The sequence below is a fragment of the Sporothrix brasiliensis genome, assembly GCF_000820605.1.
Source record: "Sporothrix brasiliensis 5110 chromosome Unknown Cont21, whole genome shotgun sequence".
Taxonomy (NCBI): domain Eukaryota; kingdom Fungi; phylum Ascomycota; class Sordariomycetes; order Ophiostomatales; family Ophiostomataceae; genus Sporothrix; species Sporothrix brasiliensis.
In genome coordinates, this window is record NW_024467140.1 from 463,347 (window position 1) to 476,051 (window position 12,705).

Genomic DNA, 12,705 nt, shown 5'->3' on the forward strand with positions numbered 1-12,705 from the left:
TTCTGATCAGCAATGCCGTCTTCGTCACCGCAGCTTTATTGTACCTCAAGGTCCCCTGCGTAAATATATTAATTCTACTTGAGCGGAACATGGACAAGCGTGTATACCCCTTTTCCTAGTGATTATTGCAAAGGGCTGGATCTCACTTACACCGCAAACGAAAGGTTTTGGTGAAGATCCGCAGGCTTGGACCGCAATTCGGTCTGTAATTGAGATGATGCGAATAGATATCCCTCACCCTCATTTATAGACACATGTCCGTTCCGTCATAACGTCCTCTCTGCAAATTGCCAAGACGGCGGCTTCCGACCAGGATAATATCACGAGGTCCACGCTAGCTTGAGTCGATCCCAACAGGAGTTCATGGGATACCATTCCGCAGTTCAATTCGGTCTTGGGGTTACGGAGGGAGTCAACCGTGCACGTTGTGTACAAGTTGGAAAACGCAAAAGGTTAGAAGGATGCCATGCTCGAAGCAAGATGCATCGAGAACAACTCGAAAAGTATTAAAGACGAGTCCTGTCTGCTGCCTCTGCTGTTGAACAAGTCTCGTCTCCATCCTCTGCATCGTCTTCTCCCTTTCCTCATACTTGTCCATCCAATCTCATTGCTCTCTGCCCACCTTTACATCTCAGGCGTCCTCTTCCCTCCACAATGTTCCGCTCGTTCGCAGCCGTGGTCTTTGCGACCGCCGTCTACGGCCAGCAGGTTGGCACCCTGACGGCTGAGAAACACCCTTCCATGGCCATCCAGTCCTGCACCGCCTCAGGCTGCACCAAGGAAGACACCACCGTCGTCCTCGATGCCAACTGGCGCTGGACCCACGTAACCTCCGGCTACACCAACTGCTACGACGGCAACACGTGGAACGCCACCGCCTGCCCAGACGGCAAGACCTGCGCGGAGAACTGTGCCATTGACGGCGCCGACTACGAGAAGACGTACGGCATCTCGACGCCCAACGATGGTGCGCTGAAGCTGCAGTTTGTGACCAAGAACGAGAACGGCGCCAACGTCGGCTCGCGCGTCTACCTGTCGGCCGGCGGCGACGGCAGCAAATACCGCATGTTCAACTTGCTCAACAAGGAGTTTACCTTTGACGTCGACGTCAGCAACCTTCCCTGTGGCCTCAACGGCGCCGTCTACTTTAGCGAGATGCTCGAGGACGGTGGTCTCAGCGCCTACCCGGGCAATAAGGCCGGCGCCCAGTACGGCACGGGCTACTGCGACTCGCAATGCCCTCGTGATATAAAGTTCATCAATGGTGCGTAACGGTGTTTTTTTTTTTTTTTAGCTTTTTACGTGTCGTGATGGTCATATCACGGTGGCTGGTTCGTACCTTCTTATTTTGGCCGGTACCGTCCCGATTCGGCCCGTACCGTCCCGTAGGGTTGACCACACATGTGTTCTTTACTGTTTGGTATTATGATCACTAACTTTTATTTAGGAGAGGTACTGTTTTTATCGTGATGTTTTTTTATCTTCTTTGCTTCTTCAGCGCCCATCATATACTAACTTCCCTAGGCCAACGTCGAAGGCTGGACCGGCAGTGCTAGTGATGGCAACTCGGGCGCCGGCTCGTATGGCTCGTGCTGTGCCGAAATGGACATCTGGGAGGCCAACCTGGACGCCACAGCTTACACACCACACCCGTGCAAGGTGTCGACCCAGACACGCTGCGAGAACGAGCAAGACTGTGGCGCTGGCGACGCCAACCGCCACTCGGGCCTGTGCGACCCCGACGGCTGCGACTTCAACTCGTTCCGTATGGGCAACAAGGAGTTTTATGGCACCGGCAAGACGGTCGATTCCAGCAAGGCGTTTACGATCGTCACGCAGTTTGTCACGGACGACGGCACGGACACGGGCACGCTCTCTCGAATCAACCGCTTCTATGTGCAGGACGGCAAAGTGATCCCCAACAGCGACGCAGCCGTGACTGGTGTCGATCCCGTCAACTACATTTCGGAGGATTTCTGCAAACAGCAGAAGACGGCCTTTGGCGACGACAACTACTTTGCCACAGTCGGCGGCCTCGCCGGCATGGGCAAGTCGCTGCAGAACATGGTCCTCGTTCTGAGCGTGTGGGACGACCACGCGGTCTCCATGAACTGGCTCGACAGCAACTTCCCGACGACTTCACCCGCTACTGACCCGGGTGTTGCCCGCGGGCGCTGCGACCCGGCTGCTGGTGACCCCAAGACCGTCGAGAGTGCCCATCCTGATGCCTCAGTCGTTTACTCGAACATCAAGGTATGTTGACTGTGCACTCATGTCGTAGTAGTACAACATCTTGTGACGTGTCCGTCCGCTAACCAAGCAAACAACAGATCGGTTCGCTCAACTCGACCTTCACTTCCAGCTAAGTGTGTTCTCAAACGAGAAGCTGTAAATCAAAGGCGATTTACCAAGTTTCATGACTATCGTGTGAGGGATGGAAGACTATATATAAATCATAGAATGAGTGGTCTGGATAGCAAGATCAAATATCAGAACAATATATTGTTGTCATAAATGAGTGTCAACGGCACATATTTTCTTAGCCATATGTTCAAGGACCGAGAGAGAACTACGTAGCCTATCAAAAAGACAAGCGATTGTAAAGGAGAGGACTTTGCCGGGCAGTGAAATAAACAAATGAATAAAATGAAAGAAAGAAAGAAAGCAAAACCATCCTCAAATAGATTTGACTGCCGTAATGTCCACAACCTTTCCATCTCCACCAATTAACAGCTCGCAGTCAGGTAAACACCCGCCAGAGGGCTCTTATGCTCTGCAAACTCCACAGCAGCCGATGTACCCGTCCACGAGGCAACGCTAAAGACAAAGGCAAGATTGCTGTCGCAGCTCTCCGAGTTGATTGACACCGTTGTGCCGGCGGCCGCGGATACGGTCCCGAACGGGCCCTGGCTGGGCCCCAGCTGGGTGGGGAAACTGTTAAAGGTGAACCCGTTGGGGTATGCAATGGCACTCGGGTTGTTGCGCAGCACTGTGGTGACGTTGAGCATGGGCGTAGGACCGGCCACACCGCCAACAGACGACGTGATGGGGTAGCCCGCCGAGAAGGTAAGGGCGAGCTCACAGCCGAAGGAGCCGGAGGGGATGCCCTGGAAGCCGACAAGCTGGTAGATGCGGTCCGAGGGAGAGCCGGTGATGACCGTCTGGCTGACATGGAAGTCGCCACTGGTGGCGGCCGTGTTGGCGCCGACGGTGTTGGGCGACGCTTCTGACAGCTGCTGAAGGATGGTCGGATAGTATGTGGTGCCGCAGAGCGGAGCAGTATCTGCCGGCGTCGGCACGGCGGCCACCAGGCCAGCGAAGAGGCTGAAGACGACGAAAGAAGCGAATGATTTCATGTTGGTAACGACGGTGGTTTGTTGAAGGTAGTGGATAATTGAATATGCCGGCTGGGTATAAGCGAGTGGTGATGTATATCAAAGTGAAATAAAGGCTGCGATAGATTGGAAATTGAGATGGAGTGAGGTGGGGATGTGGATGGGGATGATGATTTTGAGATTTGAAGGACGGGAGACGACACCATATTATATAGCTTTGCGTTTGACTGACGTCGCCTTTTGGAGTTCTATAAGTTGAAATCAGGTTGGCAACAAAATCACAGAGTTGAGACACAGAGGAGGCCAAAAGCCTCGACAATAGAGCCCCTGGTTTCTCTCTACCAAACATGCGCCGTTACAATAACAAAGAGTGTCCGGGACATCCATCACACCGATCGGCCAACACGAGATGCGCACCTGCAGTTTAGTTCGGCAACCACCAGGAAGCCTACAATCCTTTCTTGGGGGTTTGGGGGACACAAAGGACGGGGCTGTCTAAGAATAGGCATTGTTCCTCGATCTTCAAGAGTAGCTTCGGTGGTGTCTTGTCGGCGCTCAAAGAGACAAAAACCGGGCGTTGTGTCGGATGGCAAACTATCTTGCGTGCCCAAGCCGTGTCTGCCTTGGGATCGGCGCCTCGGGTCCTGGTTTTCGTCGAGTAAGATGGAACCAGTATCCAGTTGAAAAACAGGCAAGGTGGACAAGAGTCAAAAGTCAGAAATCATCACGAGGTGCCCAAAGATGTGACGGTCATACCTTCACGATAATTCATCGTCGTTTGTCCTTCCCCGCCGCCGAACTTGGCAAAGAGGCCGATGCCGTCATAACGACCGAGATGGGTGGGAAAAGAACAAAGGAGCGTACCATAGAGGCTGGTTTCTTTAAAAATTTAATGTCCTTCTTCAGACTGGCAGGCTTGACAGATCGACAGACCCTGGTTGACGGACGGCAGAACACGAAGTGCCAAGCACTGTGTGAACAATACGAAAAAAACGAAACCACAACTTGAGAGGTCTTTTGATTCTCGACCCTTGAAAAATAGAGGCGGTGTGAGAGTCGCAGGTCAAGGCTTCGTGGAGAGAAATCAAAACCATAGAGCATGATGGTACATGGAAGTTCAAAAAATGAAAAAGGCAATCGAATATCAATAATTAAAGATGCCGCTATGCCCAGTCACAAGGTCCCCAATATAGACAAGGCTGTCTGAAAACGAGAGGGCGGTGTCGGGTCATAAGCTGCACCACCCCAATATGTAAGAGAAAATAAGAAGACATGCCACATTACACAGAGCTTGACTATCTGATTGTTTGTCTTGTCCGCTCGTCTTGCTTGCCTGCTTGACTGCTTGCCGGCACGATGTGTGGGTGCATGGTGTTAGGTTAGACGACTCGACACGTTTGCGGTACTTGGATGTACGTCGGACACATTGCTGAGGCCTTCCAGGGATGGACAATATATCGACCAATCGGATCGAGTCGTGTTTTAGATGCATTTTGTGAGTTGGGGTAAGCTGGCGTTATGCTTCCGCATTTCTCGCATTTCTCGCCGTTGAAACATTCGTATCAGCCCCTCCATCTCGTCAGCTAAGGGACAGGATCAAGGCCCAGTTTGCCAGCTGGACAGCCGTAACAGGTCATGATGCGCAAGCCTGTTGCTTTAAATAGATTTTCAACAGTTCGGCGAGAAGAGGTGTAGAAGTGCAAACAAGCAGCGTTCCAGCGTTCGAACGCTGTCCATGTTGTGCTGTTGTCCGAGAAAGGCTGTGAGCCCAATATGACGACATACGGAAAATTAGCTCAAAAGTCCTTCTCGGATGCCGGGGCATTGTTTCTAAAAAGCACAGCCACCAGTCTTGTCGTCTCGAAGATGGAAAGCTGCTAACAATGCCTTCCAGATACTTTCACGGTGGGTGTTGCCAGTAGACAATAGGTACACACGTCTCCAAGTGTAAGACGTTACTTCGAAACCCGGCGCGTGTTACACGGCGGTCGTCTCTTTCCAAGCAAGCTTTTTTCGTGATTCTTTTGTGATTCTTTTGTGAAGAAAGCCGGGACAATGTGACGTTGCACTGTCCAGGTAGGGCTGTGGGACAAGGTCCTACACGACAGAGGACATTGCTTTTAAAGGGAGTATTACCAGCAGTCGTCCTCGCTCACAAGTGCAGGCCGCCCTCTTCATCGTCGTCGATGTTTCCGTCAGCACCGCCACTGTGTGACGACAGACCAAGGCGCTCTTCGAGGGCCTGCTGGAGCTGCTCGTCCGTCAGGCTGCCGCCGCCAGTGTTGCGTGATACAAACGACTGGCCAGCTACAGAGTCCATCTGAAGCTCTCCATTGCGAATGGTGCCCGTCTGGAAGGTGCCATCCGTCCAGGGATTGCTGGCTGTGGTTGTGGTTGTGGCCGCGGTCGAGCTGGAGCTGGCATGGCCGTTGGTCGTCGTGGCTGTGTGTCCGTTGGTTGCAGCCGTCGGCTGCCGTGCCGCCGCCAGCGCCGAGCCTGTCCGTTCTGCACGCTGGTCCGACTCAACCTGCTCCTGCTCGGCCTCTTCTTTGCTCTGGAACTCGGTCCAGCTGACACCGCGGTTCTCGACCTCGGCGCGCACGAGGCGCAGCTGGTTGAGCTTGCGCTCGATGACGCCGAGGTTTTCTTTGATGGCGTCAATGCAGTCCTGGTCGGGCTCGGGGCTTTCGCTGGGGGTGGCGCCCAGAGCAGCGACGGTTCCCTTGGCGTAGGGCAGCAGCTGTTCGTTGGAGTAGTCGAGGTGAGCCACGTCGTTGCGGATTTCGAGGACCTTGAGGTGCAGCGAGGCGAGCGAGAGGTCCTTGATGGCATCGGCGAAACGGCCAGGGCTGATGGGCTGGATTTCGGAAGACATGGCCGGGTACGGAAGTGTGGTCGTGACTGAGATGAGTGAAAGCAGGCGCGGGCGTGTATAGAGAAAAGAAAGGAGAACGGGCAAAGGAGAAAGGAGAAAGCAAAGGGCGAGCGCGGCTCCGAGGGTTTGATGTAGTCCTGTGCAAGGTCGTGACGTTCTCAAAGTGATGCACTCGCGGCCAAGCTGCCTGGAGCTTTCCGTCGCATGGTGGGGTAGCTCGCCCTCCCCCCTGTATTCCAGAATCCTGGGGGGACAAAAAGGGTGGCATAGGCGCCGGAAAATTGAAATACCGACTATTTGAAGAACCAGCAGCCCCTCTATCCAACCACTGCGACCGCCTAAAAGCTAAAACGACGGAGGACTTACAGGCGGAAGAATGCGAAAATCAGCTGTTAATTCTTTCCGCTAACACGGCTTGCCGCTATCGGGTATCGCCGCTGTAAAAGACCGGACTAAAAAACAAATCACGAAAAACCTCTCCGGGAAAGGCCATGCAGTCTGTATGACCTCCACGCTCAGCAGGACGCTGCTGCAGACGAAAACACCGATTCCGCGGGCTCTGACAGAACAATGAGCACCCTAAGAAGCGGGCTTCGTTCCGCCCTCCAGACGCCAGTGACTGCAAGGCCAGCGGTTCTCGAACGACAACATCTTTTGTCGTTGACAGCCTCGACGGCACTACGAACACACACACGCTCTCACAGCTGGTCTCCATTGCCGTCCATACGCTTTACAAGTCGCACTGCATCCCGTTCGCCGTGCCACTACTGGCTACCCCTTCGCACTGTATCACCACGCACAACCACATCTCGACCTCTCCTCTCGTACACCTACTCCACTCGCGCACAAGTCCGCTCTTTCTTCTCCGCATCGTCCGTCACCACCCAGTATGTCGACCTTCCTCCCGACTACAACGACGCCGAAGGCCTTCCGTTCCGCCGCCGCGGCGACCTCGAGCCCAAGGAGGTCGCCGCGGTGTTTGGTCCTGGCATGAGCCCGGTCGCCGCCAACACCCTCTTGCGCATCCTGCACGGCCGCCGGGTCGCCGGCACGCTCGACGACCCGTCTCTCCGAGCCAACACGGCACGCTTCCCGCCAGCCGAGATCGAGACCGCACTGGCCTACCTGCGCCAGACGACCCCCGTCGACGAGCTGATCAACGCAGGCCTGCGAGCCGAGGACGAGCTGGCCACCATGGAGCGCGAGCAGGCCGAGTGGCTTGCCAAGATGGACGCAGACGAAGAGGCCTACGTCGAAGCCCACTCGAAAGAGGAGGGTGACGGCCAGGACCAGAAACTGGCAACGCGCCCGCTCAGCGCCAGTGAAACCAAGTGGCGTTCCCGCCTGTTCCGCGAGGTGCCGAAAGACGATGTGTACGGTGTGGGCGCCTTTGACGCCATCCGCGCCCGCAACCGCGCCAAGAACGAGATCCGCGAGCGCCAGCGGCAAGAGGCCGAAGCCGCCCGGCGAGCAGAGCAGGAGAAACGATGGGCGGAGCAGGCCGCCAAGTCACGCGACTTGGTGGGCCCGGATGGCGCGCCCACTGTGGGCGTGCCCAGTGTTGCCCGCGAGATGAGCCCGCGGACGAAGCAATATGCGCTGGCCGCGACGTCGCCGCTTGAAGCGCCGCCGACCATGTCCCATTGGCAGCGCCTGTGGCCGTCGTACGCAACTGTGCTTGCGCTGGTGCTTGGCGGCGGCCTTGTCACGCGCTACTTGGAAGCCAGCGGCACGGACACGGCCAGCGTAGGCCGCCTGTTCCCGTCTATTTCACCCTCTGCCGCCACCGTCCTCACAATCATCGGCGCCAACGTCGTCGTCTTTGCTATGTGGCGCGTCCCGCCGCTGTGGCGTCTGTTCAATCGCTACATGATCGTGGTGCCGGCGACGCCACGGCCGCTCAGTTTGCTCGGTGCCATGTTTTCGCACCAAAAGGCGGGCCACTTGCTGGCCAACGTCGTTTTCCTTTGGTTCATTGGCACGCGCCTGCATGACGAGATCGGCCGGCCGGCTTTCTTGCAGGTGTACTTCTCCTCTGGCCTGGTGGCCTTCTTAGCGAGCCTCACGAACATTGTGCTGCGCAACAACCTGCACCTTACGACGCTGGGCGCGTCAGGCGCCATTTACGGCATCGCCGCAGCATACTTTATGCTGCACAAGTTTGAGGGCTTCAAGATCCTGGGCCTGCCGCCCGACCCGTACACCGGTATCCAGGGTCTCGGGTTCATTGGCCTCATGCTGGGCCTTAACCTGCTGACGCTGCGCGCTGAGAAACACGTCATTGATGTCGTCACGCATTTTGCCGGCATAGCTGCTGGCTCTGCCTTTGGCGAGTATATGCGAATGCAGAAAGAAGAGACACACAAAGCGGCTGCCGAGGGTCGCCCGCCACGAAGCGTGTTGGAGGTGATGTTCTCCGACAGTACGCCGCCTATCATTTCTGCTGATGAGCCGCAGCAAGAAAGAAACACGAAACCATAGATAACTGATAGATCATTGGCTCTAACGAAATATGTACGAATATACGGCCGGCGGGGGGGAAAGCAGTGACATTTTTGGAATATAAAAGACAGCGTCTCACAGATAACACACGCATACATTGTACAATCAACCAGGGAACTAGCCAAATAGTTTCAATTGCACGCATTGTGGGCGTCGTGCATAATCACGGCAAAGCTCATCGACAAAGATTGAGAGCATATTGAATAAATTTAAAGACTGCAATAACGATAAACTAGACAAGTAGAAGTAAAATAAAAAGAGGAGAATGTGAAGAAAGAGAAAAGGCCTCGAAGAGGGAGGCATCAGATGAAGTTTGAAATGAGAAAAGGGGCCCAAGTCGAAATCCAAGTATCCAACCCAGCACCTGGAGAAGACAAGACTGCAAATACAAGGCAGAACAGAACAGCCAGCAAGACAATACAAGAAAGACGGGAGGGGAAGGTAAAAGTGAATAAGAACAATCAACTATCACAGCAGAAATGGTATCAACCCATATAACATGCAAATGCGTCTGCGAGGAGTAATAAAAGAATCAAAGATCAGTCCGTACGAATAAAAGAATGGCGTTTGTGTTCTCGATAGGGATGAGATGTGTGACAGATATCATGAATGCACAAAGGCTGTCTCGGAACACTCATGCCTGTGCTTCGTTGTCGGCATGCGTGGTCTGTCTTGTGTGAGGGAGATGCAAGAGTGTAGTATGTGGTGCTCACTCGTAGATTCCCTCGCGGAAGGTTCCGTGTGCAGCGGCGTCTGTATGTCTCGAATGACATTCGATCCAAGACACAAATTTTCTGTGGCTAGCCGCCGGTGATATACACAAAAACACTGCGAGTGCTGCACGGGCCGACAGAGGCGACGAATGGAAAGACGATGACAACTCAGCCGTGCCTGTAGACACACACGCGCTATCCCCAAGCGGATCATCTGTATTAAAAAGAAAAAAAAGAAAGAGAACAGCGGCCGTTCAGCGTGGTCTCCGGAATGCAGCCCGTTTATCCCTTCCTCAAGTCACCCTGTAGAAATAAAAAAAAAGCAATAAAACGGTTGAGATTGTTCAAAAACAAAGGAATCAAACACAGCGGGAATCACAAAAAGAAAATTGAGGAAAGAGAAGCAAGAAACCGGACAGTAAACGGAATAAATGGGAGAAAGCCAACTGGCAGAAGCACAACAGGCATAGAAAAACGTGATAACTGAAAATAAATGGAAAAAAAGACAAGAAACCTCCACAACCTAGGGTAATAAAAAGGATATAATAAAACCCCCAATCCAGGAAACAAATAGAGAAATCCACCCAGAAAGACTCCTCTAATTCCAACCCGGACCAGATGCCAAAGCACAATGACTGGGCCTCCCAAAAAAACAAAGCCAAAAGAGAACCAATCTGAAAAGTGAAGCGTGGTAGCAAAAGAAAAACAAAACGAAGCAAAACACAATAAAACCCGCATCACAGATTTCCGCCAATAGCCCGAGAGAATCATGTGCAATAAAAAAAACCTTGGATGAGTCGGGTTGCATCAACATAAAATAAAGAATAAAAGGGGGTAAAATAAGAAGTAAACAAGAAGAGAAAAGAAGAAAAAAAAGGACAAAAAAAATGTAGGATACCGCCGCTTGCTTGAAAAAATCGGTCGAATTAGAAAGGGGAATAATAAAACGAGGCCGGTCTTCATCAAAGTCGTCATCGTCGCGAGGCCCGACATCCACAGCGGCTTCCCTCTGCGAAATAGTCGTGAACGTCGTCGTTGTCCATAGCGATTGAAATCCCTATACAACCGCCGCTGCACGACAGTATTGTGATCCGATAGGTTGTCGCAAGTGACGGTGGCAGTTATTCCGAGTCGTCGTATACACTCGGGTCTTGCCGCCGCTTATCACGATGGAGCCACCGCATGAACACCTACTGCTGCTGGTTTGCCCACCATTGTGAAGATGCCTGGGGCTGTCCCTGCCAGCCCTGTGTGACAGCCGGCGACCCCGAGCCGGATGGGTGCATGTACTGACGAGGCGTCTGGTCGTAAGGCATACCCTGGCCTTGCGAGGGATAGCCAGGGCTCATGCCCGGCATGCCCGAGTAGGGCATGTTGCTCGGAGGGACCTGCCCACCGCTGCTCGAGTGGCGCAGCTGAGACGAGGGTGGCGGCGGTGGCGCCTGTTGGTGCTGCTGGTGCGAAGACGGGCCGGACGACGGGTGTCCATAGCTGTACTGAGGTGTCTGGGGCGTCTGGGGCCACATCTGCGTCGACTGGGGGTAGCTGTAGCCCTGTGGCTGCGACAAACCGCCAGTAGGTCCTGCATTCGTTAGCAGTGTGCTGGGGTGCGGAAGATGGCGATCCTGCGAACCCAACATACTTTGTATTGACGATGGCAGGGAGCTCTGGGCGGTGACCGACTGCGAATACGGAGCAGCAGTCATCATCATCTGCGGGCTGTGGTGGACCATACTGCCGGCAGACGTGGCCCCAGTGACGGAGCGGCTGGACGGCAGAGACTCCGAGGTTGAGACCTGCTGCGGAGTGAGGCTAGCTGGCGGCGGCGGCTGCTCGTGGGGACGACGCCAGATGCTCTGAAGATAGTCGTTCCGCATATCACGCTGCTGGTTGATGGACTTGTTGAACTCGGCCGCATGATGTGCCTGTGCGTTGACTTCGCCAATCGGGGCCGGCTGCGAGCGGTCTTGGTATGCCGGGCCAGTGATCTCCTGTCGGGGACCGGTCTTCAAAATGCTCGAGTAATCGCGGCTCCGCGTATCGTTGTACTCCGGCTGGACCAGCTGGGTAGGCGGCGCGGCGCCGAACTGGCCCGTATTGCTGTAGACGATTTCAGGATGTGCTTGGCCAATGATGGGCGCGCTCTGCGCAGCCGCCTCTGCGGCGGCCTCGCGCGCCTTGGTCCCGCCAGGGCGCTTCTCACCGGCCATATCGGCCTCCGTGAAACCTTGCTTACGAGCCTTGGTCTCCCAGTAGTCGTCACGGACACGACGGCCGCCGACAATAACGCGGCTGCCGAACTGGCGGAACATGCTGCGTGCGGTGACAATAGCAATCTGGCGCGAGCGATACGAGAAGGGCAGTATTTCCTGGCCGACGAGGTCGTCCTTCTCCACCTGGTTTGCAATAATTTTGTAGAGTGACCTGTTTTTGTTGAACAGCAAGTACGAGTCGCGGTAGCCGAGGACGCGGGCGCATTCGGTGGCAAGCATGAACAATTTGTCGCCGCGCTGGGGAACCAGGAACGTGCGGCAGCGGTATTCGCGACCGCCCAGCAGCTGGCCATTTGGAAGAACCTTCTTCTCGCCCGATTCGTCAATTTCACGTGGTAGATATTCGTCGTTTCCGGGACCGAGCTGGTCTGTAGTGTGGTCGCGCACGGTGGGCAGGGCTTTGAGGGTCGGCTTCGCAGGCGTCTTCGCAGGAGGCGAGGTTTGCGTGGGCTGGGCAGGGGGAGCTTGGCCTGGCGCTCCAGCAGCCGAGGCGGCCGGTGGCTGGATCGGAGGGGGCACGTACGAGCGTTGCGCCTGGGTGGGCTGGGGCGGATGAGTCGGACTGTGCGCCGGCTGCGCTTGCGCGTGAGGAGGAAGAGGCTGGCTTGACATGTTGGACAATGGCGGCACAGCCGGCGGTTGAATCGGCGTTTCGATGATGCTACCTGGCTTCGTGGGTTTGGTAGGTCGGCCTCTCTTTCTCGGCTTGTCGCCTGTTTGCGAAAGAAGTGGTGTTAGTGAATAATTTTCCAATCAGAAACCCCCGTCGCGTTTGCTAAAAGCAAAAGTAAACACAGCGGGTTTGGGAACGGAGCGGGACAAAAACGATGGCAGGACAACGTACTATCTTCACCCAGGGCACCCTGCTGGCTAGCGTTGTGGTAGCCTTCAGGTGATCGGCTCCGTTTCAAGCCCCGCGATGCGTTTGCAAGATCTGGTCACGGTTGAGCATCAGTATTGTAGTCGTCGGAGAGCAGGTCGTAGATGTTCGTGCGCCGGTTGGTCAT

General features: G+C 54.8%; 4 protein-coding genes across 4 annotated transcripts; 1 reads left to right on the top strand and 3 right to left on the bottom strand.

The window, feature by feature from the left end:
- Nucleotides 1-654: 654 nt before the first annotated feature.
- SPBR_04878 (1,4-beta-D-glucan-cellobiohydrolyase) lies at nt 655-2,392 on the top strand (the record flags this gene model as incomplete). The annotated part of the gene is made up of 3 exons (XM_040763155.1): nt 655-1,264; nt 1,538-2,253; nt 2,363-2,392. 3 exons carry the CDS (start codon nt 655-657, stop codon nt 2,390-2,392), a joined length of 1,356 nt encoding a protein of 451 aa, XP_040615184.1.
- Nucleotides 2,393-2,726: 334 nt separating this feature from the next.
- On the bottom strand, nt 2,727-3,356 carry SPBR_05324 (uncharacterized protein; the record flags this gene model as incomplete). The annotated part of the gene is made up of 1 exon (XM_040763601.1): nt 2,727-3,356. The coding sequence occupies one exon, from the start codon at nt 3,354-3,356 to the stop codon at nt 2,727-2,729; it is 630 nt and encodes a 209-aa protein (XP_040615185.1).
- Nucleotides 3,357-5,487: 2,131 nt separating this feature from the next.
- SPBR_05287 (uncharacterized protein) lies at nt 5,488-6,210 on the bottom strand (the record flags this gene model as incomplete). The annotated part of the gene is made up of 1 exon (XM_040763564.1): nt 5,488-6,210. One exon carries the CDS (start codon nt 6,208-6,210, stop codon nt 5,488-5,490), a length of 723 nt encoding a protein of 240 aa, XP_040615186.1.
- A 4,405-nt stretch (nt 6,211-10,615) lies between these two features.
- SPBR_04768 (chromatin structure-remodeling complex protein RSC7) lies at nt 10,616-12,705 on the bottom strand (the record flags this gene model as incomplete). The annotated part of the gene is made up of 4 exons (XM_040763045.1): nt 10,616-11,007; nt 11,068-12,363; nt 12,543-12,568; nt 12,641-12,705. The coding sequence occupies 4 exons, from the start codon at nt 12,703-12,705 to the stop codon at nt 10,616-10,618; spliced, it is 1,779 nt and encodes a 592-aa protein (XP_040615187.1).